Source organism: Bos mutus, chromosome 22 (assembly GCF_027580195.1).
Source record: "Bos mutus isolate GX-2022 chromosome 22, NWIPB_WYAK_1.1, whole genome shotgun sequence".
Classification (NCBI taxonomy): domain Eukaryota; kingdom Metazoa; phylum Chordata; class Mammalia; order Artiodactyla; family Bovidae; genus Bos; species Bos mutus.
In genome coordinates, this window is record NC_091638.1 from 7,056,684 (window position 1) to 7,084,660 (window position 27,977).

The following is a 27,977-nucleotide window of genomic DNA, read 5'->3' on the forward strand; positions in this document are numbered from 1 at the left end:
AGAACCATCATTAATGATTTAATTTTGTATTTCTCTGGGTCAGGAAGATCCCCTGGAGAAGGAAGGGCAACCCACTCCAGTATGCTTGCTTGGGAAATCCTATGGACCAAGGAGCCTGGTAGGCTACAGTCCATGGGGTCGCAAAGAGTCAGACACGACTGAGAGACTAACACTTGTATTTGTAACACATTTTTAAAGCTGTGCTTGAACTGTGGTTGGTAGGTTGATTATGAAATTGAAAATCAGTTGTTAAAGTGCTGTCTCTTTAAATATATAGAATGAGGAAAATAAGCTATACACACACACACAAAAAATCAATGTTGCCATGAAAAATTCTTTGTGAGGAATTTCTAACAGGAAATTTGTGGTATAACTCAGAGCTTAATTGTAAAGGATCATGGGGTGATTTTTAATTTCTTTGTTTTTCCTGGGGAAAAAAAAAAGAATACACAGTGAGCATTTCTGTTCAGACTTTTTTTAATAGAACAGTGAAATTGATCTGACCTCTTTGATAGTCACAATTATTCTTGGGCTGCATGGCTCTGCTGTGCTCAGATGTGTCTGACTCTGCGACCCCATGGACTATAGCCAAGTTAGTGGGCCCCCTCACTCTTGTGAGTGGACCCACCTAACCCCTTGCTCCCCAGGGGGCAGCCCTTCACACCAAGACATTATCACGTTGTGTAGACATCTCCATGTACTTGGCCACAGGTCTGTGGAGCCTCTTACACTCCAGGCCAGCACACAGCTCTTGTGCTGCCAAGCCTCTCGCTCCAGCTTTTTAAAAAAGAAAAAATTTATTTGGCTGCACTAGCTCTCAATTGTGGCATGCAGGATCTAGTTCCCTGACCGGGGATTGAACCCTAGGTCCCCTGTATTGGGATCGTGGAGTTTCAGTCCCTGGACCACCAGGGTAGTCCCTCTTGCTCAAGCTTTTAAGTGATCATGATAAAGTGATTAACACAGAGTGGGCCACCACCAGTGATTACTTCTGATCGAGGCTGGGTGGCACATGGGCCAGCGGCAGTCAGGGAAACCCAGCTCAGTCTCGGCTTCACTGGACTTGGAAACGACAGTGGTTCTCAAACTCTGAAATGCATCTGAATCATGTAGGAGGCTGAGGGCCGATCTTGCCAGAACACAGGTTGCTGAGCCTCATACCCGGAGGTTCTGATTCAGCAGGTCTGGGCAGATGGAGGGGGTTAGCGGTGAGAATTTGCATTTCTCACAAGTTCCCAGGTGATGCTGGGAACACACATCGAAAGTCACTGATTTAGGAGATCGGTGGCCCCTGGAAGGAAGAGTAATCCAGTGTTAGTTTTTTTCTGCTTCCCTGAGGCCTTCACAGCAACAAAGACCTCTTGTCATCTCCACAGTGTGTTGTGAACCCTTGGAAAAGCACAGAAGCGAAGATGTGAAACTATATAGAAAATGACATGCGATATCAACTTCATGCCCGTGGCATCTGGAGCTGTCACAGAGCACCTGCATGGCTGTCACATTGTCACAGCAGCCCTGAGGTGCAATTATCTTTGTTCTAGAGAATGAAATGGAAGTACCAGGCACCATGACTGTTGTCTAAACAGAAAACAGATATTGGAGACAGTTTCTTTTTTTGGTCATGAAAATCTCCTAGTGTACACAAAAGTAGAGAACGTGGTGTCATGAATCCCCGAATGCTTCAGCTTTGGCAATGACTGGTTCTCAGACTTGAGCGTTCAGTAGAATCACCTGGCAGACTTGTCAAAGCAGAGATTTCATTAGTTATCTCTACGTTCTAGAATTATCAAAGGACTTCTCCAGTGGTCCTGTGGTTAAGATGCCAAGCTCCCACTTGGCAGGGGGCTTGGTAGGGCGCCTGGGATCTTAGTTGGGAACTAAGATTCTGCATACCACATGGTCCGACTGAAAAAAATTATCAAGACTTCACCACATTAACAGTTCTCTGATGACAGGATAGCGCTGGCATCCAGTGATCTCATGAGGTAGGTTTTCGTGTTGTGTGGAAACATTTGGTGGTTTGATGAGTGATACCATCTCCTTTCAGTGATCCTGCTTGCTCGTTTAAAAAATAACCCAGAACGCAGGAAACAGCATCTCTCTTGGATAGCGGTTTGACAGCTTCTTATAGAGATAAACCTGTGCTCACTTTGTGACCCAGCAAACCCATTGATAGTTGCCCCCACACACAGAAATGAGAGCTTCTGTCCACCAAAAAAATTTCACCAGAATGTTCACAGCTTTATTGGGTCAAATGGGATTTATCCCGATGCATCCTGTCGAATGAAAGAAGCCAGAAACAAATGAAAATACTCTGTATTATGTCAAGTGTATCAAATCCGAGAAGAAGCAAAACGAATCTATAGCGACAGGAAGTGGGAAAGGAGCACGATGGAACTTTTCCCCCGTGGGCGGTGATTACACAGATGTACATTCACATACAGAACAATTAATAGAGCTGAACACGGAAGGTTTGGGCATTTCAGTGAGTGTAGTTTATACTTCAAGGGCCCTTAGCACACATCCGCAGCCTCGCCCACACCAGATCCCAGGAGGCTCAGACCAGCTGTGCCCGGCCTCGCCCACCTCGGAAAGGCTAATACTCGGGGCATCCGTTTCCTTCGCCCCCCTGCAGCCGAACTTCCGCGCCTCCCCGAGGGCGGAGGCTATAGCCGCCTTTCACTTGCTCACCGGCCAGTGCCGCCGAGGCTGGGTGGGCGTCCCCCGCGCGGGCCCTGGGCGCGTGCGCCCCGCCCACCAAGGCCCCGCCCCTCCCCGCAAGGCCCCGCCCGCCCCACACAGGCCCCGCCCCTCTGGTACTGGCCCTTGCCCTCCGCCGGCGGAGGCGGCCCGCGGGCTAGGGCCGCGCGATGTCGCACGGAGCAGGTCTCGTCCGCACCACGTGCAGCAGCGGCAGCGCCCCGGGAGACGGGGTCGGCGCGGGGCCGCTGGGCTCGAGCTCCTCGGTGAGGCTGCTGGACCCCGTCTACCCCCGCACCCAGGCGGCGATGCTGAAGGTGGCGCAGATGGTAAGAGAGGCCAGGGCGCGGGCCGGGGTCCCGCGGGGTGACCGCGGAGGGCAGGGTCCGGGGAGGGGACGCGCCCGCGGCAGGAGCATCGCGCCCCGGGCGGGGTCGCGAACCGCCCCAGTCAAGTTGGAGGGGGCTTCCTCCGGCGAGGAATTCGGCGCACCCCCCGGCCTGCTCCCCCGGCCCCTGCTCCGGGATCCCAAGTTTCTCCAGCCGCTCCGTGGTGTCGGCCTGCCTGGGACCGTAAGAAACCACGGCCAAAGTTCCGAGCGTCTTCCTTCCTCTTCTCTGGCCGCGCCGCTTCGGACCCGCGCAGGGGGTGGGGAGTGCCGGGGGGCGGCGCTCAGGCCGCGGAAGCCGACCTCTTCCAGCTCTCTGGCCGCCGCGTCTTCCTCGCAAACCCCGCACTGGGCTTCCTGCCATCGGAGCGGCCTCGCCCGAGCGCGGGGTCCACGGCCCGGCCTTCCCGGGGGCAAAAGGTGCGGGGACCCTTGGGGCAGCTGTCCCAGGCCCTGTGCCTCGACTCAAGGGAGGGCCGGCCCTCGGGGCCGCTGGACGGCAGTGGTCACTCGGGAGGCCTCTGCTCTGTGAGGAGCGGGCATCTCTGGAAAGGGAGCCTGGCGGGACGGAGGCCGGGGCCTCCAGCAGCGCAGACCTTGCTCCGCCTGTTCCCCATTCTTCTCTCTCTTCCCGTTTTTCTTCCTCACAATTTTTAAACCTGAAACACCTTTCCCATTTGTCTGATGTGTTTGGAAGCTCGGCCGGGCTCTTTGTGATTCCACTCCTGACAATGTTTGCAGCGAGAATGGTAGAGGGGAAAGTGGTAGTTTTGAAAGGAGGGAGGGATGGGGCTTATACACAAGGTCACAGACCCAGAGGCCGGGCTGCCTGGACACAGGGTGGGTGAGAGCCTCGCAGGCATCCACAGCTCGTTACTCCGGGGGCCAAGGGCGCGTGGAGGGGGCTCTGGCTTCCTGCTGATGCCAGACCTGAAGGGAAGAGTTCCGTTTTCTCAAAGAAGAGCATCTAGATGGACTAAAAATTAGGAAGTGGAAGTATTTTAGCTACTAACCAAAATAAATCATGCACAGCTGTGTTGGCTTTGAGTAAGGCATTTTGGGGGATTCAGGCTAAGAGATCTGATCAGCCAAATAGAGGGGACCTACCTACCTCCCCATCCTTGAGAAAGATGAATGGGAGCCTTGGAAGGTGTATCAGGAGCTGAATGATGAGATTAGTGGACAAAGATTGGGGTCAGAGCCATCTATAAGTTTAATAGACACAGACAGTGGAGAAGAGAAACCACCCCTTCATTCTGCTCCTAAACTAGCCTCTTACCTTTGGCCCTTGGGCCAAGTTGCCGGTGACAGTGATGGCCCTATGCCCCGGAGAGAACAGAGATTTGGAGAATTGCATCTCTGTGTGCCCAGAGGGTTCTTACACCTTCTTCCTTCCCTGGGAACTGCCCTATGGATGCAGGCTGGTTTGAGCAGACCCCCTGGGCGTGAAGTTGCTGTTGCCATGGTCATATAACTACACAGAGACCATTTAGGGCTGATCTCCTCCTCCTCCTCCTCTTCTTTGGGCATCCCCCCAAATCCTCTACTCGAGGAAGGAATGTCCATCTGGATCCTCACAGAGTGTGAGCTAGAGCTGGGCCTCCTGGCATCATCTGTGTCCTTGAGGGGCCTGAGCTGGAAGGAGTGCCCTGGGCCCTGCAGGCATCCAGAGGGCCTTGCCTGGGGCTCCACCAGCACTCCTTATCATTTTGTTTGTTCATCAGACTTCGGTGAGTGCTGTGTTCACCTCTCTTTCTCCGGAAATAGATGGCTGTAACAAAGCCCTTGCCCTCAAGGATTCTGTGGTTTTGCTGAGAAGACAGACTTGTCCCCAAACTGCCTGGTTGAGGTGATGAAAGATCTGTGGTTGCCCGCATAAGGAAGGAAGGATGGAGGGAAGATTAAGGTGACATTTGAGTTGAATCTTGAGAGTTGAGTGTGGGTGTGTCGGGCTGGGCATGCCCTGTTGGCCTCCCAGTGACTTTATTCCGGTGATTCTGGGGAGGGGGGACACAGAAAGGAAGGAGACAGCGTGAGATGAGGGCCAGTGTTGGGCAGTTCTTCCTGACATTTAGAAATTGGTTTATCTCTCTTACTGAGCATCTGCTCTGTCCTTACTTCTGTGTAAGCCAAGCCTGTGGAGTACAGCCGTTCACAATATAGAGCCTTTCAGCAGAGACTGTGACATTTGCAGAACCATAATAGGGAAGGAGAATCAGAATGTAGTTTAATAAGCAGTGAAGATGGAAATCTAAGTGTCTTCCAGAAGCTTCCTTTTTTTTTTTTTTCAGTCACGCTGTGCAGCTTGTGGGATCTTAGTTCCCTAATCAGGGATTGAACCCAGGCACTCGGCAGTGAGAGCCCCGAGTTCTAACTACTGGACCACCAGAGAATTCCTAGAAGGTTCCTTTATTTACTCAGTAAATATAGAGCACCTGCTGTATGCTAGGACAGTGTGGAAGGCCCAGTGAACAAGGGGTCAGCCCCTGACCTCTTTATAGTGTAATTGGGAAAATAAACATTGAGTGGTTTTCAATATAAAATTGTACACGGGGACAAAAGTTATGAAGGAGAGGCCCATACAGCAGCAGTCCCCAGCCTTTTGGCACCAGGCACCAGTATCATGGAAGACAGTTTTTCCATGGACTGAAGGCGGGGGATGGTTCAGGATGATTCAAGTCCATTACATATATTGTGCACTTTATTTCTATTATTATTACATCAGCTCCATCTCAGATCATCAGGCATCAGATCCCGGAGGTTGGGGACCCCTGCCACAGGGAATTAACTGGGAGGCCTACCCTGTCGGGGAGGTAAGAAAGGGCTTTTCTGTGGAAGGGATATTTGGAGGATGAGGGAACAGCATAACCAGAAGAAGGAAGAGCACAGACAGGGGCTCAGTGACTAGAGGAAGGAGGAGTGATGATGGTTGGAGGGAAGGGAACAAGGCTGGGAATGGTGTGAGTGAGTCTGGAGAAATATGCCAGGACTAGCCCTTCCAGGGTCTGCCAGAGTGTGCTGAGAATACGGTGCTTGTTCTAAGATTATCCGGGAAGTAATCATCAGTATCAATCGAAGCGATGGTTCTCAACCTGGGACTGCACAGCCCTCTAGGGTCATTTTGGAACTTCATGGAAATTGTCTGTTGGCTGTCACTGCGATTAGGATCGTATTCAGGATGTGTTTCATTCATTTCAACAAAGTAACGAAGGCATTGCAAGTATTTAACTATCCTAAAGAGAGGTGTTATCAGGAATACTGTTGAAGGAGACTAAGTGGGTGTGAGAGTCTGGGGAGAGTGCCTGAGTTTTTCTGGCTTCCTAAAGACTTTCCAGGAGTTGGGGGCAAGTACAGGCTTCCCTTGGGTATTCACAGCCCACATCCCAGATGGAGTTAGACTGTGGGGGACCACAGCCTCTGATATAACCATGAAAAGACCTGTTAGTGGAGAATGAGCAAGCATAGCCCAGAATGGCTCACCCTTCATGTTCTGTCTCAGGTCTGTGTGGAAGGAGGAGCCCCAGTTAGCTTCCCAAATGCAGCCGGCACTCCCACGCCCTGTTTCGTGGCAGCTGGAGGGTTGAGGGCAGCAAAGAACCTCATGTCAAGAGTTTTTGACCCCTTGGGACTTCCCTGGTGGTCCAGTGGCTAAGACTCCGAGTTCTCAGTGCAGGGGGCCTGGCTTCAATCCTTAGTCAGGGAACGAGATCCCATAGGACACAACTAAGACCCGACCTAGCCAGAAAAAAGTCTTTCACCCCAGCCCAGTCCCAACCCAACAACAAGAAGCTGCTGTCCATCAGTGGTCAAACAAGTAAAAATAATAAGACATCACTTACAGGCTTTATTCCTGATAACAGAAGTAATACTTGTTCATTGTAGAAACTTCGGGAAACCGAGAAAAAACTAGACCCTCCCGCTCCCTCTCCCCCTGGGTTTAATATTGAAAGTAAAATTTTACACTGTTTCATAGGCGACGTACAATTTGCAGTTGTTGGTTTTGTCTTATTTTTACAAAAGTAGGATGACACGCTAGAGTTTGTAAAGTGGTTTTATCTGCTTAACAGGTGATGGATGATTTCTCATGTCACCTAAGGTTTGCACGCAATGAGGTTTTCAACAGTGTGTTTGCAGCCAGTTATGAATGTACCATGGTTTGTGTGACCAGCCCCCTCCCCTTTTTTTGTGGCTCGAGGAGCTTTTGGTTTTGCCTGTTGATGAACAAGACAGTGATGAACTGCCCTGCAGAGAAGTTTTGGCGTGCAAAGCCATTAATACTTCCTTATGACCTTTCACAGAGAGAGAGATGGAGTGCGGCTTGCCCTGCTGAGCGTGCGGGCCTTAAACAACTCTCTAGCCTTGTTAACGTCCAGAAATCAATGGTTGTCTCTGTATCATCCAGAAATTTCCAGGAGCCAAATGTTGTAGTAATAATATTTTAAGTCACAGTCTTATTTTCAGTGTCTGATGGGTTAGAAAAGAAACAGGTGGACTAGAAGACTTTATAAGGGTTTTATTTTATTTTATTAAGAGCTTCATAAAAAAAGATTTATTTCTTCAGCGTTTTACATCAGTCATTGGTTGCTGGTATGAAAATATCTCCTTTTTAATTCTTTGGCTCAAGGGTGATACATTGGTCAGAGTAGTCACGTGTCCTTTTCAAAAGCAAGAGGTCTTGGAGAAATCTGTATGTCCAGAATGAAACAAGAACTGTGTCATGTCCATTGCAGCCTCTGTCTTTTATCACCTGCTTTTGACGTGGACCGTTTCTGAAGTCTTTATGGAATTTGTTATAGTGTTGCTTCTGTTTCTTATGTTTGGAGGCCTGTGGGATCTTAGTTCCCCGACCAGGGATCAAACCCACATCCCTCAATATTGGAAGGCAAAGTCTTAACCACTGACCCACCAGAGAAGTCCCTCTTTCCATCAAATACTTTGAAAGGCAGATGTGTTTAAGCAATGGCAACAGCCTCCACGTACATCGGAAGGATGACAACACCCCATGGGTGTGAGGATTTGTTTATTCAGGCTGCAGATGATGTGGATTTCCTAACTACTGGCAAGAATTCCCCTTCAGGGCACCCCAAATAACTGTCCGCACCCCAATCAGGAGCCCCTGGCCAGAGGAGAGGGTCCTGATGAAAACAGCAGCTGAAAGGATCCACCAGGCTGGGGGATGAGGGTGGGGATTTGGGGGCTGTGCGTGGTCCCACGTGAGTCCAGACAGTCGCACAGGGTCCCTGGCATCACAGTGGATCCTGGAGACACTCCAGGACACCCTCCAGGATATTCCGAGACCGCCCTGTGTGGGTCAGCACATTCGTTTCAGTTCTTTCCTCCCTTCCTCCCAGGCTCATCCCCCACTCTCCAGGCTGACGCTTCCTGCCTGGGGCCTCTGGCCGCCCATCTGTTTCCTCGCCCTGCCATCTGCCCGCGGCACCAGCCCAGGCCTGCTGCCCGGGAGCCTCCCGGTGACCCTCCGCCTGCCTCATGCTGTCCTCCTTTGTCACCAGTTTGGCTCAGAAGTTTCTTTGCCCGCTGCTCACTCCCGGGCATTCCTCTATCGGGTTCTTAGCAACCCCCTGGCACTGGGGGCCTGGCTCAGGGCCTGGCGCTGGCTGCCAGCCCTCCATCCCCTAGCCTTCCTGAGAGATGAGGGCTCACAAGGAGAAGGGGACCTCTTCCCAGCACAGCCCCATCCTCTGGACCAGCGGCGGTCAACCTCCTGCTGAGAAAGCCTTTTACCTGGTCTGTGTTTTACTTGGCAGTGACAAGGCTCTTCCTTTCCCTGGGGCAGCCTTTTCCCTTTAAAGAAATAGGTGGACAGATTCATTGATAGAGAAAGAGAGAAATTGTCTGGAAAGTGGTTGCCACACATTACCCACAGAAAAGATTACTGTGAAATTTTCAGAGTAAAACGGGTGGAGGTAGAGACAGTGAAGGGAATTCAGAAGGGAATAGGAAAGGGAGAGGAGAAATTAAATAAATGCTTTTGGGCACAGAGTAAATTGGACCTTCTGAAATGCAGAGAGAGTAACTAAAGAGAGCATGACCTCCATACCTTTTTGCTCATTTCTTCCTTTTAGGTTCTCTTTATTCCCCTAGAGAGACGGCAACAATGCTAGTATTGTTTAAAGGGAAGTCTTTTAAAAACTTTTTCTCTCATATGATGAAAGTGATACTTAGCTAATAATAATAGAAATAATAGCGTTTATCATACAGTGAGTTCCTGTTAGGTGACAATGACTGGGCTAGGTGTTTTACATGTGTGGGCTTATTCAGTCCTCAAAATAGTTAGTTCCTATAATTATCTGCATCTTACAGATGAGGAAACGGAGAGAAATTTGGTAACTTGCCCAAAATCACAAAGCCATAAATAATGAAGCTGCATTTGGGGCAGTTTGAGTCTAGATCCTGAACTTGTAAAAGGACAACCTGGAGTCACTTTTTTTCATTATCAGTATGCCATGAAGAGTTTCCCATGTCTTTAAACCTTTTTTTTTTTTCCTAATTACGTATTTATTTGGCTGTACTGGGTCTTAGTTGTAGCACACGCATCTTCGATCTTCTTTGCAGCATGCAAGATCTTTAGTTGCAGCATGGGGAGCTAGTTCCCAGACCGGGGATTGAACCCAGGCCCCCTGCCTTGGTAGTGCAGAGTCTTAGCCTCTAGACTACCTAGGAAGTCCCCTCATGTCATTACAGCTTACCTGGGGAGGATGCTGTGGTAACTACATACGAGTCCATTATTTGGTTAGAGGACCCCACCTCGGCTCCTCTTTGGTTGACAGGCAGTCGCAGATCTAGAAGGAGGTGCTCTGAGATGTGCCAGCAGGCGCTGGTGACAGTTTCACCTTTTGCCAGAAATGAACTCAGCCGAGTGGGGAAAATCCCTCCCTGGGGTATAGGGCAGACAGAGTGTGCCTACTTTAGAAAGCATTTCATGTTTTTCTCTCTGGGCCTCTGGAAGGCTTAAGAGGGAACCATTAGTAGGACTTCCCTGGCTCCCTGGTCAGAGAACTAAGATTCTGCGTGCCACACGGAGTGGCAAAAAAAAAAAAAGTTAAATCATTAGTATCATCCTTGTGTTATGTCCTAAGTTCCTCCCAAGAGAAGAACTAAAGTTCAGGTTTCTGCTTTGTCATGTCAGGCAATTTCACATGCAGTTTCCCTTTGGCTAATCCTTAATGACTATTCGTTAATTATTTCCCCCTTCTTTTGATTGAATGAAGGCTGAGAGATTTTGTCACTTGCACAAGGTTGGAAAATTCTATTAATTTCTGGAGCCAGCATGGGAACCTAAGTGCCATGGTCTAACCCTTCCCCCCACGGTGTACTGTCTCTCTGTGCGTGGCAGACAGGCTCCCGGGCTCCCCCTCTGTGGCTGACACACCCTAGGGGGACCCCTCCCGTGAGTCACTTTGTTGTTCAGTCACTCAGTCACGTCTGACTCTTTGTGACCCCATGGGCTGCAGCACGCCAGGCTTCCCTGTCCATCACCAACTCCCGGAGCTTGCTTAAACTCATGTCCATCGAGTCGATGATGCCATCCAACCATCTCATCCTCTGTCATCCCCTTCTCCTCCTGCCTTCAATCTTTCCCAGCATCAGCATCTTTTCAAATGAGTCAGCTCTTCGAATCAAGTTGTCAAAGTTTTGGAGCTTCAGCTTCAGCATCAGTCCTTCAATGAATATTCAGGCCTGATCTCCTTTAGGATGGACTGGTTGGATCTCCTTGCAGTCCAAGGGACTCTCAAGAGTCTTTTCCAATGCCACAGTTCTAAAGCGTCAGTTCTTCGGCACTCAGCCTTCTTTACAGTCGAACTCTCACATCCATATATAACTACTGGAAAAACCATAGCTTTGATGAGATGGACTTTTGTTGGCAAAGTGATGTCTCATCCCATGAGTCACACCCAATGCAATTCCATCCTCTCAAGTGTGGACGGAACCTTCGACTTTTTCTAACCATTAAGGAATAGCAAAGGAGATGTGATGTCATTCCCATGGTTATGTCTTGTGCCTGGGCGAAGGGATGCTGCAGATGTAATTCAAGCTCCAAGTCAGTTGATTCCGAGTTGATCAAAAGGACGTTATATTCAGGTGAAAATCCCTCAGTCACGTCCAACTCTTTTCGACCCCATGGACTGTAGCCCTCCAGGCTCCTCTGTCTATGAGATTCTCCAGGCAAGAATACTGCAATGGGTAGTCATTCCCTTCTCCAGGGGAGCTTTCCCATTCAGGGATTGAACCCGGGTCTTGTGCATTGCAGGTGGATTCTTTACCATCTGAGCCATCAGCCTGGCTTAATCAGGTGACAGTCCTTAAGAAAGATACTGGATCTTCCCAAAGGGACAGATTCTCTTGCTGACCCCGGAGAACTAACCTGCCTTGCTGGGCCCAGCAGAGGGCCACATGGGGCGCAGCTATGGGTCGTGTCTAGAAGCTGAGAGCAGCTCTCAGCTGAAATCAACCAGAAAATAGGATCCCATAGTTGGAACAGCACATGAGCGTGGTTGAAAACTCCAAGCCTCAAAGGAAACCCCAGGCAGGCCCCCACCTCGATTGCAGCCTCGTGAGACCCTGAGCAGAAGACTCTAGCCAGAGCTCCCAACTGCTGAAAACTGTGAGATTTTAAATGAATATCAGTTTAAACTACCTACTTGGGGTAATTTGTTAGGCAGCAGGAGATATCTCATACACCCACAGAAACCCGTGTCTCCTGCATCAGATCTGGTGTTTTCATGGCTGCTCCTTAGCAAGAAAGGCTGGGGAGTGGAGGGTCAACAGCTGTGCAGGAGGCAGGAGGTACAGTGGCCATTTAAAAATATATTTACTTTATTTGGCTGCATTGGATCTTGGTTATGGCTTATGGGATCTCTGTTGTGGCACATGGGCTTACCCTACAGCATCTGGGATCTTAATTCCCGGACAGGGATCGAACCCATGTTCCCCACATGCAAGGCAGATTCTTAACCACTTAGACCACCAAAAAAGTCCTTACAGTGGCCATAAGTTTTTATCTGGGCTGTGGTCATATGTCTTTTAATTCTTGTGCAGTCAATCTGTTGGTTGGAATCCTTGCTCTGGGCATTGTGCTAAATGCTTTAAAAGCCAAGAATTCACTCATCGTTAGGACCCGGGTTCAGATCTTCCCTGGTGGCTCAGACGGTAAAGCATCTGCCTATAATGCTGGTAGACCCCGGTTCAGTCCCTGGGTCGGGAAGATCCCCTGGAGAAGGAAATGGCAACCCACTCCAGTACTCTTGCCTGGGAAATCCCATGGACGGAGGCTGGCGGACTACAGTCCATGGGGTTGCAAAGAATCAGACTCGACTGAGGGATTTTCTCTTGAAGATAACATCCTTTTGATCAACTCAGAGTCAACTGATTTGGAGCTTTAATTACTTACCTCTGCAGCATCCCTTCACCCCCGAATGTGACATAACCATGGGAATGACATCACATCTCCTTTGCTATTTCTTACAGCGGTATTTCCACTTTACAGATGAGGAGACTGTGTGGGGAGTTTAAATACCTTCTGTGCAGAAGAATGGCCTCCACCGCCTGGCAGTCCCACTGTCCTCCAGGGTCCTTCTTAGAGCCATTCTAAAAAATGAAAATGCTGATGCTCACAGTAACTGTGGTTGTACAATTGTTAAAAATGTATTTCCTGTTTTTAAGTAAATAACATTCACATGATCAAGATTTTAAAAGTGCATAAACTCTTTCAGTTTCCACATTTCCTTCCTGGAGGCTCCCAGTGATAACTGTTTTCTTGTATGTCATTGCTACTGCTAAGTCACTTCAGTCGTGTCCGACTCCGTGTGACCTCGTGGACGGCAGCCTACCAGACTCCCCCGTCCCTGGGATTCTCCAGGCAAGAACACTGGAGTGGGTTGCCATTTCCTTCTCCGATGCATGAAAGTGAAAAGTGAAAGTGAAGTCGCTCAGTCACGTCTGACTCTCGGTGACCCCATGGACTGCAGCCTACCAGGCTCTTCCATCCATGGGATTTTCCAGGCAAGAGTACTGGAGTGGGGTGCCATTGCCTTCTCCCTGCATGTCATTAGGAGTTATTAATATTTTATGTTTCTGTGTGTGTGTGTGTGTGTCTCTCCATTGGCTTTCCATCATTCTGTACGCATGCAGAGTGTTCTCATTCTCCTCATGTTCCAATAACAGCTGCGTTGTGTCCCAGAGAATGGATTGACCATATTGTTTTTTAACCAATCCCCTACTGATGGGCACTTATGTTATTTCCCATCTTTTGTTATGTCGCAGTGCTGTAGTGGATACCATTTTACATATCATAGTTCTCTGTGTGTACAAGATTCTCAGAAGGAGAAATCCCTAAAGGTGGAATTCCTAGGCCCGCTAGCTGTTGCCTGCCCTTGGACATTTTTTCGTCTGTTCTGTAACTCAGAATCGCAAACATCTCCTGTGATCTCCTCCCAGGGGGTGTCAGAGGTCTTCCGCATCCATTGTCATTGAGAGGCTCTACTTGGTGCTCAGGGTTCATAGTTCAAGCTCTCTAGACTCCTACTTGACTTGATTTAAGATGTTAAGGACCAGAAACGTCTGGGGAACAAGCAGACCTGTGTGATCAGCATTGTTAGAATTTCCCAGAATCCATCACAGGGAGTGTTGAAGTCAAGCTTCTTAAAAATAGAGCTAGAAATGGGGATTCTTTTATTTATTTAATAATATTTCTTTTTACTGGAGTATAGTTGCTCTACAATGGTGCGCTAGTTTCTGCCGTATAGCAAGGTGAATCAGCTACATGTGTACATACACCCCTCTGTTTTTTATTTCCTTCCCATGTAGGTCACCACGGAGCACTGAGGAGAGTTCCCTGTGCTGCACACTAGGTTCTCATTAGTCATCTGTTGTATACACGCTAGTGTATATTTGTCGATCCCAGTCTCCCAGTCCATCCCACTCTCCCTTCCCCCTTGGTGTCCATGCTCTGGTTCTCTGCGTCTGTGTCTCTGTTTCTGCTTTGCACATAAGATCACCTCTACCTTTTCTTTCTAGATTCTACATATATGCATTAACATACAGTATTTGTTTTTTGCTTTCTGATTTACTTCATTCACTCTGTTTGACCGTCTCTGGTTTCCTCCATGTGTCTGCATATGGCACAGTCTCGCGCCTTATTATGGCTAAGTAGTACTGCAGAAATTGCCTGAGTGAGGGCTGCAGTCAAGGGCAGGGGAGGACTAGACCATGGGTCTGAGAAGTCTAGCCTCAGCCTGATCTTGCCGGGAGCTCTGGAGAGTGAGCTGCCCCAAAGAGGTGCTCCCATTTGGGGCAGTGGAGCTAGGCTTTTGTTCTGTTCATTGGCCACAGACCAGAGAAGGGGAGTCGATAAACTCGGGATGGGGGGCCTGTGAGCCAGACAGCTCCCACTGTGCAAGGAAAATCTTTAGAAGGTTGCGGGTGTGGTAGCTGGAATGTGTACACTGGCCTGATAAAGGGGAGCCCAGTGGAGTAGGGGGCTTCCTGGTGACTCAGTTGGTAAAGAATCTGCCTGCAACGCAGGAGACCCCCGTTTGACTCCTGAGTCAGGAAGATCCTCTGGAGAAGGGACAGGCTACCCACTCCAGTATTCTTGGGCTTCCCTGGGGTCTCAGCTGGTAAGGAATCTGCCTGCAGTGCTGGAGACCTGAGTTCGATCCCTGGGTTGGGAAGATCTCCTGGAGAAGGGAAAGGCTACCCACTCCAGTATTCTGGCCTGGAGAATTCCATGGACTGTGTAATCCATGAGGGGTCTAAAACAGTTGGACACGACTGAGCAATTTGGGAGTGACTTTCACTTTCACTTTTCACTCACTTTCAGTGGAGCAGGGAACCTGTGGAGCAGCGCCTGCCTGTGTTTCTCAGGAGCCTTTGGAATGAATGGCCTTTCCTCTGGTTGATCTCTGCCAAGGCTCTAAGCTGGTGTGCTCTGCGGGACAGGCAAATCTGACCGAAGCCTCCCTCCTCCTGCAGAACTGGTTTATCAGTATTCTTCCCTGGGGCACACCCTGGATCTGCAAGGCCAGTCTGCACCGAATTCGGATGTTACTTTCTGCTGTTCACTTAAGCAGTTTTATTATTTTTGTGTTCAACTCTCATTTGAAACAAGGGGAGATGAAAACAAATCAATATTTACTGAATGAAAAAATAAAATCAATAGGAACCAAAATTATTTCTGTAACCTTTCAGGAAAGAATTGTGAGCAGTATCATGGTGGTATAAATAACTTGACCATATCTGTTTTAACTCCTTGGAGGGACCTAATGATTTCAGATTTGGGGGCCTTACTGCTATATCATGTTTGTTGTGAGTTTCACACGGGAAAGGTAAAAAGAAGCACCACTGACCTTGTTGTTGATAATGTGACATTGGTTTTCCAAGGGTCCTCAAGTGTCAGTCATTATGGAGAGTGTTTACTGACTGCCACTTTGAGGAGAGGAAAAACTGCAGTGTATACAGCAGGAATGAACACAACATTGTAACTCAAAGCAAAACTGCAGTGTAGGGACTTCCCTGCTGGTCCAGTGGTTAAGACTCCACCTTCCAATGCAGGGGGCATGAGTTCGATCCCTGACTGGGGAGTTAAGATCCCACGTGCCTCTGGGTGTGGCTGAAAAAAACACCCTGCATTGTAATATGCGTCCCCTAAACCTGATGGCGTCTCCTTGCTGATGGAAAGTCTGCTGTCACAGTTTGCTGTGTACGTTTGGTTCCAGGCCACCACGATAAAGTATCACAGTAAAATGAGACATATGAATTGTTTGGCTTCCCAGTGTTATATAAAAATTATGTTTGTACTAATTGTAGTCTGTTACCTCTGCAATAGCATTATGTCTAAAAAATGTACATACCTTAATTGAAAAATATGCTATTGCTAAAAAAAATGCTAACCATCATCTGAGCCTTCATGTGTCTTTGTCTTTTTGCTACTAGAGGATCTGGCCTTGATATTCGATGACTGCTGGCCGATCAGGGTGGTTATTGCTGAAGGTCGGGGCACCTATGGCAATTCCTTAAAATAGGACAATGGCAAAGTTTGCCACATAGATTGGCTCTTCCTCGCGTGAACGACTTCTCTGCAGCCTGCAGTGCCGTTTGGCAGCACTTGATCAAACAGTGGAGAACTTCTTTCAAAATTGGAGTCAGTGCTTTCAAACCCTGCCACTGCGTTAGCACCTAAGTTTACGTAGTATTCTAAGTCCTTTGTTGTTATTTCAGCAAACTTCGTAACATTTTCACCAACAAACTTCACAACTCTATCTCAAGACACCACTTCCTTGGCTCATCCGTAAGAAGCGACTTCTCATCCACTCAAGCTTTATCAGGAGAGGCAGCAATTCATTCCCATCTTCAGGGTCTTCTTCTAATTCTAGTTCTCTTGCTGTTTCTACCACATCTGCAGTTACTTCCTCTCCTGAAGTCTTGAAACCCCTCGAAATCATCTATGGGGGTTAAACTCAACTTCTTCAAAATTCCTGTTAATGTTGATATCTTGACCTCTTCATGTGAATTATGAATTTTCTTCACGGCAGCGACAATGGTGGATCCTTTCCAGAGGTTTTCAGTTAACTTTGTCCAGATCCATTAGAGGAACCCCTGTCTATGGCAACTACGTAGCGTTATAAAATGTATTTATTAAATAGTAAGACTTGGAAGTTGAAACCACTCCTTGATCCATGGGCTGCAGAATGAATGTTGTGTTGTGTGGTAAGTCGCTTCAGTCATGTCCAGATATTTGTGACCCTATGGACTTAGCCCGCCAGGCTCCTCTGTCTGTGGGATTCTGTAGGCAGGAATACTGGAGTGGGTTGCCATGCCCTCCTCCAGGGGATCTTCCTGACCCAAGGATCAAACCATGTCTCTTATGTTTCCTGCATTGGCAGGCAGATTCTTTACCACCATAGCGCCCAGCTATGTAGCCTTACAAAATGAATTTATTAAATAGTAAGACTTGAAAGTTGAAATGATCCGTGAGCTGCAGAATGAATGTTGTGTTAGCCGGCATGATAACATTGACTTCGTACATCTCCATCAGAGATCTTGGATGACCAGATGCCTTGTCAATGAGTGGTCAGATTTTGAAAGCAGTCCTTTTTCAGAGTAGTAGGTCTTAAAATACTTAATAAACAGTGTTGTAAACAGAATATGCCGTCATCCAGGCTTTGTTGTTCCATTTTGAGAGTGTAGGCAGGGTGGATTTAGCATAATTCTTAAGGGCAGCAGGATTTTCGGAATGGTAAATAACCATTTAACATTGCAATAGCCCAAAACAAGAAAATCAGCCTGTCCTTTGAAGCCAGGCCTTGACTTTGTCTCCAGCTATGAAAGTCCTATAGAGCACCTTCTTCCCTTCATGCATCCTCATTCACGTCCGACTTTTGCTACCCCATGGACTGTAGCCTGCCAGGCTCCTCGGTCCATGGGATTCTCCAGGCAAGAATACTGGAGTGGGTTGCCATTTCCTTCTCCAGGGATCTTTCCAACCCAGGGATCGAACCTGCATCTCCTGCATTGGCAGGTGGATTCTATACCACTGAGCCACCCGGGAAGCCTGCTATCTTATCTTCTTCCAGTAGAAGGGTATTTGTCTACACTGAGAACTTGTTTTATAGTGTTTTCCCCTTTGTGAAATTATCTTAACTAGTGAATTCTCTTAACTAGTTCTTCTGGAGAACTTGCTGCAGCTCAGCATCTGCACTTTCTTCACCTTGCACTCTGATGTTAAGGAGACGGCTTCTTTGCTTCAATTTCATGAACCAACCTCTGCCAACTTCAGACTTTTCTTCTGCAGCTTCCTCACCTCTCTCAGCCTTCCTGGAATGAGGAGAGTTAGGGCCTGGCTCTGGATTAGGTATTGGCTTAAGGGAATGCTGTGGCTGGTTTGGTCTGCTATCCAGGCCATTGAAACTTTCTCCACATCAGCAATAAGGCCGTTTTGCTTTCTTATCATTACTTTTTTTTTGCTGGAGCAGCACTTTTCATTTCCTTCAAGAATGTTCCCTGTGAATTCACAACTTGGCTAACTTTTGGCGCCAGAGGCCGAACTTTCAGTCTGCCTGGGCTTGACATGCCTTCCTCACTAAGCTTAATCATTTCTAGCTTTTGATTTAAAGTGAGAGACATGCGACTCCTCCTTTCACTTGAACGAGTGGAGGCCATGGTAGGGTTATTGGTGGCCTAATTTCAGCATTGCTGTGTCTCAGGGAGCAGGGAGGCCTGCAGAGAGCGAAAGACGGGCACGACTGGCCGGAAGACACAGTGCTCTTTGTCCCCACTGCTTGAGTGCACGTTTCCCAAGAAGGTCCTTATCTTACAAAGCGCTTTGCAGTTCGCTCTTTCAAGAGGCCTGTGACATCAGTTCTGTGGCATCCAATCTCGCGGCCGTATTCAGGTTTCACCAGATGACCACTAGCATCCTTTCTCTGGTCTAGCGTTGCCTTCAATGATTGTGTCTCCGCAGTCTCTTCAGTCTGGAATGGTCTGTCTTGTTTTGCATGACTTTGACATTCGTGAGGAGTCCAGGACAGAGCAGCCCTCTCACTGGATGTTCAAGTCGGTGTGGAAGGACCCTCTGACTCCCCGTGTTCCGTAGCCACCACGGAGGCAGGAGAGACAGAAAGGGAAGAACATGTATTTGGATCACGGTGACCTTACCTCCATTTTCCTACTTCTGTTTTCACAAAAGTCCCCTTTGCAGACTTCCTATGCAGAGTTAATAGTTCAGGTTGGACTTGATTGCATGTCCTATTAATAATAATAATAAAACACAACAGCTTAGCTCAAAGATAACATCCTTAGGGGACTTCCCTGGTGGTCCAGTGGTTAAGACTCTGTGCTTCCAATGCAGAGGGCACAGGTTCGATCCCTGGTTGGGGAACTTAAAGGTGGCATTCTTAGAAGAGTGGCTAAAATTGCTTGAGGGATTATCACCCACCACGTCCTGTTCTGTGAACTTGCCTGAATTACCTCACTTAACGCTCAGCAATGGCCCTATCCTCTACTACTACTACTACTACTACTAAAGTCGCTTCAGTCATGTCTGACTCTGTGCAACCCCACAGAGGGCAGCCCACCAGGCTCCCCAGTCCCTGGGATTCTCCAGGCAAGAACACTGGAGTGGGTTGCCATTTCCTTCTCCAATGCATGAAAGTGAAAAGTGAAAGTGAAGTCACTCAGTCGTGTCCGACTCTTCGCAACCCCATGGACTGCAGCCTACCAGGCTTCTCTGTCCATGGGATTTTCCGGACTATTATTTTTCATATTTTCGGCCAAGCACCCGAGTCCATAGTGATTACACCGTCAGATATGGAGTCCGGCACAGGTATTTAGCAGTTTCCCCAAACCCAGGCTGCTTCTCCCGGGCTGCAGGCTGGTTTCTGGTCGATAGCCGTGCAGAGGCAGCTCGTTGTCACCAATGGAGTGAGCGAGAAGGGCTGTTGGTTACTTCCTGTTTGAGGCTCTGCAGAGGCGGGATCCTCCACTCTTTTTTTCAAAGTCAGTTGAATGCAGGGGACTCCAAGCCCTAGTTTGCATATTTAAAGATAAGGAATTGGAAACAATCCCGGAAGGGCTTCCCCTCCCTAACCCCGCCCCCTCCAGCCTGGGAAGGATCTTTCCCAACACCCCCTCCAAGGTAGTCCCCCCACCCACCCCTGCCCGCTGATTCCACCCTACTGCTGCCCCCATCACCCTGTCCTGTAGCTCAGTTCTGCTTTCTTCCCAGCAGTTCTTCATCTGAAATCCCCTTTCTTCTTCATCAGAAGTGGTGGTGGTCTTCTCCACCAGGACTCGACTGAACCGCAAGGGGGCAGTGGCCATCCTGCCTGGGTTGCCTCGGGTTGCCTGGGATTAGAAAGCACTCAAAATCTTTGTTGTTGCTGTTTGTTTTAGCTTTAAAAATTTTTTTAATGAAAGTATAGTTGATTTGGGGCTTCCCGGGTAACTCAGTGGTAAAGACTCCACTTGTCAATGCAGGAGACGTGGGTTCGATCCCTTCATCGGGAAGATTCCCTGGGAAAGGAAATGGCAACCCTTTCCAGTATTCTTGGGCTGGAAAATCCCATGGATGGAGGAGCCTGGTGGGCTACAGTCTCTGGGGTCGCAAGAGTTGGACATGACTGAACGACCATACAACAGCTACAATAGTTGACTTACAATGTTGTATTCATTACTGCTGTACAACAGTTATACACATATATACGTTCTTTTTTAAAAAATGCTCTTTTCCTTGGGACTTCCCCAGAGGTCCATTGGTAAAGACCCTGTACTTCCAGTGCAGGAGGCCTGAGTTCTATCCCGAGTTGGGGAACTAAGATCCCATGTGCTATGGGGTGCAGTCACACAAAAACCTTTTTTTCCACTATGGTTTTTACAGGCTATGCATAGTTTCCTGTGCTATCCAGTAGGACCTTGTTGTTTATCCATCCTGTATATAGAAGCTTACACCTGCTAACCCCAGCCCCCCACTCCATCTCCCCCACCCCCTCCCCCCTGGCATCCACAAATCTGTTCTCTTGTGTCCATTCAGAATCTTTTTTTTTTTTTTCCTTGAATGAATGAAAGAAGATTTTCTTTACCAAAGCTTCTGTTAATAGCACTCGTTTCAGAAAAGTCAGCCTGGGTAAAGCGCTTGAGAGACATGGATCTTCTGAAGACCCAATACTAGTTATTAATTATGATCATGAACAGTGATAGCTAGGGCAGAGGGGTGACCTGGCTGTGGAAGGGCCCAAGGCAGTGGGGCCTGGAGGCCAGGAGGCAGAAGAGGGAGCCGGCGGGGAGAGGCTGAATGCCTGGCCTGGAGTTTCTGGTGGAGACACGGTTCTATGCTGGTGGCCAGTGTGGGAGAACCTTTCTTTTTTATTGAGTTGGGCTGACAGCTTTGCACTGACTCATACACTCAAAACAGGGGGTCCGATGCCAGAGCAAACAAAAATGAGCCGTGGGATAATAGAAGTGTCTGCCGGTCTGTCCAGCTGTCAGGACCGGGCTCCTAATTTAAAGCGTCACCAGCAAACACTGAACAGTTGCATTGCCATGGTGGATTAGAGACTGAGGGCACAGCGTGCCTGATGCGGGCTCCTTACTCTCGACTTCGATTTCTGGCTTGAATGATGAGCCTGTGCGGTCCTGGTCGTGGCTCCTCACCCAGCAGAGGCTCAGCTTCAGGTCATGGCGTCAGAGGTTTATTTGGTGTCTCCTCTGTCCCAGCTGTTTGGGGGTACAGCAGTGAACAAGGCCGATCGTACCTTTCCCGTGGGCAGAAGATGTAGAGGTGTTACACGTCATCACCCCCGAGGCCCCATTGTTTTAGGCACTGCTAGGAAAGGAAGCTGGTGTTAACTTTGTGAGGACACAAATCTCATATCACTTAGAAAATCTATGCTCATTGAAAGAATTCTTGTAGACTGAACTAAAGGGAAATTTTATATACTCTTGAAAGTAAAGTCACTCAGTTGTGTCCGACTCTTTGCAACCCCGTGGACTATACAGTCCATGGAATTCTCCAGGCCAGAATACTGGAGTGGGTAGCCTTTCCCTTCTTCAGGGGTCTTCCCAACCCAGGGATGGAACCCAGGTCTCCCTCATTGCAGGCAGATTCTTTACCAGCTGAGCCACCAGGAAAGCCCAAGAACACTGGAGTGGGTAGCCTATCCCTTCTCCAGAGGATCTTCCTGACTCAGGAATTGAACCAGGGTCTCCTGCATTGCAGACAAATTCTGTACCAGCTGAGCCACCAGTGAAGCCCTTTTATATACTCTTGTAAATATCTAAAAAGGAAAATTGATGAAGGAAAATAAATTGGTGAAGATGTTCCTAAAATGGCCCTTCTTTGCTAAATTCTTTATTTTTTTTTTAAGAATCTTTATTTTTTAAAATATATTTTATTTAGTTATTTTACTGCTCCAGGTCTTAGTTGCAGCACTCAGGCTCTTCAGTCTTTGAGGCAGTACATGGGATCTAGTTCCCCGACCAGGGATCAAACTCAGGCTCCCTGCATCGGAGCACAGAATCTTAGCCACTGGCCCAGACCACCAGTGACATCCCTAAGGAGTCTTTTTTTTTTTTTTAAGGAATCATTTTTTAAGTATTTTCGCATACTCTGGTCCTCTGTGTCATCAAGAGTGTGAGCAGTGCAGCATTCCTTAGAAGAGTCCATGGAAGAAGTGATAGCCATCAGTGCTGGGCTCATAAGCCAGCTGGCTTTTGACTCCTGCTTCTGGGGATGATGCTACATGTGCCTGTCTCACCGTCTTGCCGTCTCCACCCCACAGCCTCTGGTTCCCAGGCTTTCAGAGAGCGCTGCGCTCTGGTCTCAGGGGTTTTCTTATGCGTGCTATGGCACCATTCCCAAGTTTTGAGTTGGCACATGGCAGGCAATGGTGACTGCTCCACATCTGCTCTCTGCTCTCGCCAGCAGAAGGTGTAGACCCATCTTTGGCTGGAGGGAACTGGAAATGTGAGAGACAGAGCATCTCTGCATCAGTGAAGTGTGGTTAGTGTGAGGGCGGTGAGCCTGCTGCGGGAGGAGGCAGACAAGGACGTGATCTCGGATACCTGGAGTCCTCCCGCCTGCACTCACACCTGCCTGGGAGAGGAACCTGAGGCTGAGACCTGAGCCTGGGAAGAGAGTTCCGAAGGAGCCAACAGCCTGTGCAAAGAAAACATTCTTGGTCAGCTCCCAAGCTGGGCTATAGGTTGTGGTGCAGTATGGAAGCTCTTTGTTGTTGTTCTGTTGCTCAGTCGTGTCCGACTCTTTTTGACACCATGGACTACCTGTCCTTCACTATCTTCCGGAGTTTGCTCAGACTTATCTCCTTTGAGTTGGTGGTGCCATCCAACCATCTATCCTCTGTCGGCCCCTTCTCCTCCTGCCCTCAAATCTTTCCCAACATCAGGGTCTTTCCCAATGAGTCGGCTTTTCACATCAGGTGGCCAAAGTAGTGGAGCTTCAGCATCAGTCCTTCCAAGGAAATCAGGACTGATTTCCTTTAGGATTGACTGGTTTGATCTCCTTGCAGATCAAGGGACTCTCGAGTCTTCTCTAACACCACAGTTCAAAAGCATCAGTTCTTTGGAGCTCATCCACCCAAAAAGCCTGCTGGGCTTTGATTGGGATTGTATTGAATCTATAAATCAATTTGGGGGATGGCATGTTAACTATATTGCATCTCCTTAGCCATCAAAATCGCTCCTTTTATTTAGGTGTTCTTTGATTTCTTTCATCAGTATTTTGTAGTTTTTAGCATACTATAAAGTTAGATTTATATCTATTTATATCTATTGGGGCTTATAAGTAATCTTGTTGTCAACAAAGAAAGCTGTTTGGGGTTTTTTTTTAATTATTTATTTATTTATTTGTCCATATGACATGTGGGATCTTAGTTCCCTGGCCAGGGATCAAAACTGTGCCCCCTGCAGTGGAAGCACAGAGTCCCAAATAAAGTTTTATTTTTTCCTTTTCAATCTATATGCCTTTTATTTCTTTTTCTTACTGCAACCTCCAGAAGAACATGGACTATGAATGGTGAAAAAGGACATCTTTGTTGGCTTTCTTAGAGGGAAACCTGCAGTCTCTCACCATTAAGTATACTGATAGCTCTAGATTATTTTGATGTTGTTGTTCAGTCGCTCAGTCGTGTCCCATGAACTCTTTGCAACCCCATGAACTGCAACATACCAGGCCTCTCTGTCCTTCACCAGGTGATTTTGTAGATGGCCTTTATCTGGTCAAGGAAATTCCCTGCTATCATGAAAGTTTTTATAATGAATGGATATTGAATTTTGTCAAATGCTTTTTCTGCGCCTACTGATAAGAATATTCAGGTTTTCTTCTTCTGTCTGTTAATGGGCATACATTGATTTTCAAATGTTGAACCAGCTGTGGATTCCTGGGATAAACTTTAGTTAGTTGTTGAGCATTTATATTTTTATAGATTGTTGGAGTCAATATACCAATATATTTTTTAAAACATCTTCTATTTAAACTTTTTTTCTAATTTGTGATGTATTTTTGGCTGAGTTGGGTCTTCAGTGCCGTCTGTGGGCTTTCCCTGGTTGCGGCAAGCAGGGGCTGTGCTTCGCTGCAGTCTGCAGGCTTGTCGTTGCAGGGGCTTCTCTTGTGGCTGGACGCAGGCTCTGGGTGCCCAGGCTTCGGTCGTTGCAGCTTGCAGGCCCCTTGGTGTGGCATTCAGGCCTTCGGGCACTAGGGCTTTCGTGACTGGGTGTGTGGGCTCAGATGTCCTGCAGCATGTGGAATCTTCCAGGGCCAGGGATCAAACCCATGTGCCCTGCACTGCAGGCAGATTCCTGTCCGCTGTACCACGTGGCAAGTCCTGTGTCCTTATTCTTTTGAGGGTTTTGACAGCCTGGAAGGAGTTGATCCAGCAGCTTCTAACGCTCCACCGAGACTTGGGCACACTGGTAGCCGAGCTCAGGTTCTTCTCTTTCCTCTTCTTGTGGCTGCAGCCCTTTGGGGTTTTGCCTGTGTCTCACTTCTGCACACACGTTAGAACAGGATAAAGTTGTGAAACTCAGTTCAGAAACAGGATGTAGGAGGAAGCACTTGACTCCCGTGGCTAGATCTAGGTTGACTCACGTTGCTGAGGCTCTGCTAAGTGCCGTGCCTCAGGGCAGCCCTGGGGACCGTGTGTCCCTGCTGCATTCATCCCAGCGGGTCTCTTAGCAGGTGCTCAAGGGAGGCTTTGTTTAGCAGGAGCTTTTTGCTCCTGTCTCTGTCCTCCCGGTTTCTTCCAAAGGCATCGAGACCAGGGTGGAGGCAGGGCTGCTCCTTGGGGACAGAAAGGCTCTGTGTCTTACCAGCAGGCAGCTTCCAGCAGCCAGGAGGCCTGGAGTGAGCCTGCAGGCCCAGGAAGGGGAAACGTAGGGAGGGGCTGGGCTGCAGCCCTCCCGGAGTTGTTTTGTAAGCAGAGGCCAAGAGGGTGGGGAACTTTCTGAAGGAAAGTCTTTGTTTTCACCTGGCACACGGGTGATTTGAAAGTGAGAGTCAGGGAGAGTGAGGCATGGGAGAAAGGCCTGCTTTGGGGAGTGATGTCACTGAAGCTGGGGGCGCGGACCACAGTTAACTGTGCCTTTGAACCAAGGATGTGGTGGCTGGAGAGGGAAGTGGTCAGGGTCAAGGCATATACTTCTGCCCCGTGGTCTTATCGCCTCTGGGGAGTCATTTTCTAAAACCTGGCCAAAGAGCAGCAGAGGGGACGCTGACAGCGCGCTGGAGGCAGAGGGCCTGGCACATTTTTTTCTTTCATCCAGGGCTTTGTCTGTGCAAAGCTCTAGACAGACGGCTCTGCCAGCTGGTTTGGAGCCTGTGGTCAGCAGTCTGAGGAATCCGAGGCAGCCGCCTCCCATTTGAGCTCACAGGGGGAGTTTCTCGTCTGCCCCCAAGAGCTGTGATGCAGGAGGGGCTCCCCACGTCACCCCAAAGCTCCCCCGAGACATCTGTGCCACCTGTCACCCTCCTCCCTTCCTCCCCACCGCCTCTGCATTCCTCCGGCTGGATTCTGCTCCTTATCCCCCTGCCGGACCCAGGCTCCCCGCCTCTGAGCCTTGTTGCTTCTCCCCCATCTCCATGGCATGTGTTTTCCAAGCCTGAAGTGCCACTGTGGCTCTTCCTGCTCAATGATCTTCACTGGCTCCCCACTGCCCGCCCCTGCCGTCTCCTTTCTCAGTCCAGGACCTGTTGCCCCCCTTTCCTGCGCCAGCTTTTCCATAACACAGGGAGGGTTTGCTTACTGTGGACAGCTCACCTGCCCCCGAATACCTGCCCCATGCTTCTCCAGCCTCGCCTTCCCACCAGGTTCTTCTGCTGGAAGCCTTCTTCCCCTTCGTGTGCTCAAATCCTGCAGCCCCTGAGTCCACCCTGAACCAGTCCCACTCTTTACAGAGGACATGCCTGCCTTCCTGCCCTCCAGCAGCCTTCCTCACAGATGATACCTCCCTGATGTTATTGTCCTTTGTTTTCTTTTCTTAAAAAAAAAAATTTATTTGAGCTGCGCTGGGACTTAGTTGCAGCACGCGGGATCTTGAATCTTCATTTGGGCACGTGGGCTCTTTAGTTACGGCATACAGGATCTAGTTCCCCGACCAGGGATCAAACCTGGGCCCCCTGCACAGAGTCTTAACCACTGGGCCACCAGGGAAGCCCTCGTCCCCTTTTTCTTTTAACGTCTCCGTGTCTGGGTCTGAGGCCCCTTGTCCTTTGAGGCAGGGCCCGGGTCTAAACTGTCCTTCTGGTGCGCTTACTGCCTGCTGACAACTCGCCGTGCTTAGATGAGCCACCGGTTAACCGTTGCTGTGTGCCAAGAGCTTCTCAAACATCATCCCGTGTGACTCTTCTCAGAATACACGTGCAGGGACTTTTAATACTTGCCCTTTGTCAAATGTTCACAAGAGTACTGCCAGCTGTTCTAAATGTTTTGCTCGAATCGTCTCATTTAATCTTCACATCAGCTCTTTGTGGTAGGTTTTCTTCTTACCCCATTTTAAAGATGAGGAGACTGAGGCCTAGCGAGGTTAACTGGCCCTTTAGTACTTGTGTTAAGTGACTATTTGACCCACGGGGGTTGCTGGCATGCTTTACTGCTCCTTTCAGGCTCACTTGTTCCGACTGAAGACCAGCCTCTGGCTTACGCTCAGGCCTCCTTCTCCTCTCTCTGGGTGCCATACGACAATCGTGTACCCTTAATCGCTGTGGCTTTCCATCACTGATACATGCTTACAATCCGTCAGTGGCTCTTGTGTACTTGCTTTGTCATTTTTAATCCCAGACTAATTTCTTTTTCCCCCAGGCTGGCACTGAGTTGGCATCATGCTGCCTGGGTTTTTAATCAAGGCATCCCACACCCACATTGTCAAATCCAGCAGGCACTTACTTCTGGCAGGCGCCCAGGGCTGGATGCCAGGCCTGCTGGGGCCGGGCGACACAGCTTCTCCAAATATTTACTTCACCAGGATCTGGGCAAAGCACTGAATGGCGTAACTCTCTCCCTCCTGAGTCAAGGTTTTCTTAGGATCATCCTTGGCAAAATGGAAACCAACGTAGCCTTGTGTTCCTAAGCAGGGCTGGGAACATCGTTAGGACTCAATAAATAATGACTGAATAAATAACTTTATTCTTCTTTCCACTGTAAAAACTGGGGTTGCCTGAATGGGAAACCAGGGAAGTTCTGAAAACAGATGCATCAGTTAGCTTATGCTGCATGACAAACGGTCCTAAAATCTTGGTGGCATCACCAGGTCTTCACTGCTCACGTGGTGGAGGTCAGCTGCGGTTGGCCCTGCTGATCATGACCCTGGCTTGCTTCTGTGTCTGGAGGCTGGCTTCTCGTCCGATCTGGACTGGGTTCATCTGGGGTAACTGAGTTTCAGCACTGTCTGAGTGTCTGCCACCAGACATTTCCTTCTTAGATGCCACTGCAGGGGAGCCCAGACCTAGAGCTGGCGGAGGTAACCTCTGAAACTGTCGGTGGCATTTTTTCACTTTTCTCAGCTGAGCCCAGAGCATCCAGACCCAGCAGTTGTCGCCCCAGCAGAGCCTCTCGTTGAGGTCCCTCCGGGTCAAGCATCTTTTTGGGGGTGTGACATGGGATGGAGGTGGGGATTTATGGAGCCGTCCTCAGCCATCCCCACTGCAGCCAGCGGCTATGCTGTGTAATCGTCGGCGACCGGGTTCTTGGAGGCAACAGCTGCCTTCTAGCTGAGCCGCCCGAGAGCTCTCGGCCAAGGGGCTGTGTCTACGCCAGGGTCCCAGGTGGGGACCCAGATGTGATCCCTCACCTGGGCCCCCCGCTGCCCTCTGAACGGACCTCAACTTCCCTTTGCACAAGAATCAAAACACGAAACCCAGAAC

At 48.9% G+C, this 27,977-nt stretch overlaps 1 protein-coding gene and 1 non-coding gene across 7 annotated transcripts in view; both read left to right on the top strand.

Annotated features, from left to right (window-relative positions):
- Positions 1-2,805: 2,805 nt before the first annotated feature.
- Positions 2,806-27,977, top strand: part of CMTM7 (CKLF like MARVEL transmembrane domain containing 7) — a 124,853-nt gene continuing 99,681 nt past the window's right edge. For 3 of the 6 annotated variants that reach the window (XM_070359084.1, XM_070359083.1, XM_070359086.1), the window contains exon 1: positions 2,807-3,029. In XM_070359084.1, coding sequence (XP_070215185.1) covers positions 2,871-3,029 — 159 coding nt within the window. In that variant the 5' untranslated portion in view covers positions 2,807-2,870. Of the gene's footprint in view, positions 3,030-27,977 lie in introns of all 6 variants that reach the window. The other 3 variants (XR_011461862.1, XM_070359082.1, XM_070359085.1) reach the window with 2 other exon arrangements.
- On the top strand, positions 18,914-18,986 carry TRNAG-UCC (transfer RNA glycine (anticodon UCC)). Its single transcript has one exon. It is a non-coding gene; the product is annotated as a tRNA-Gly (tRNA).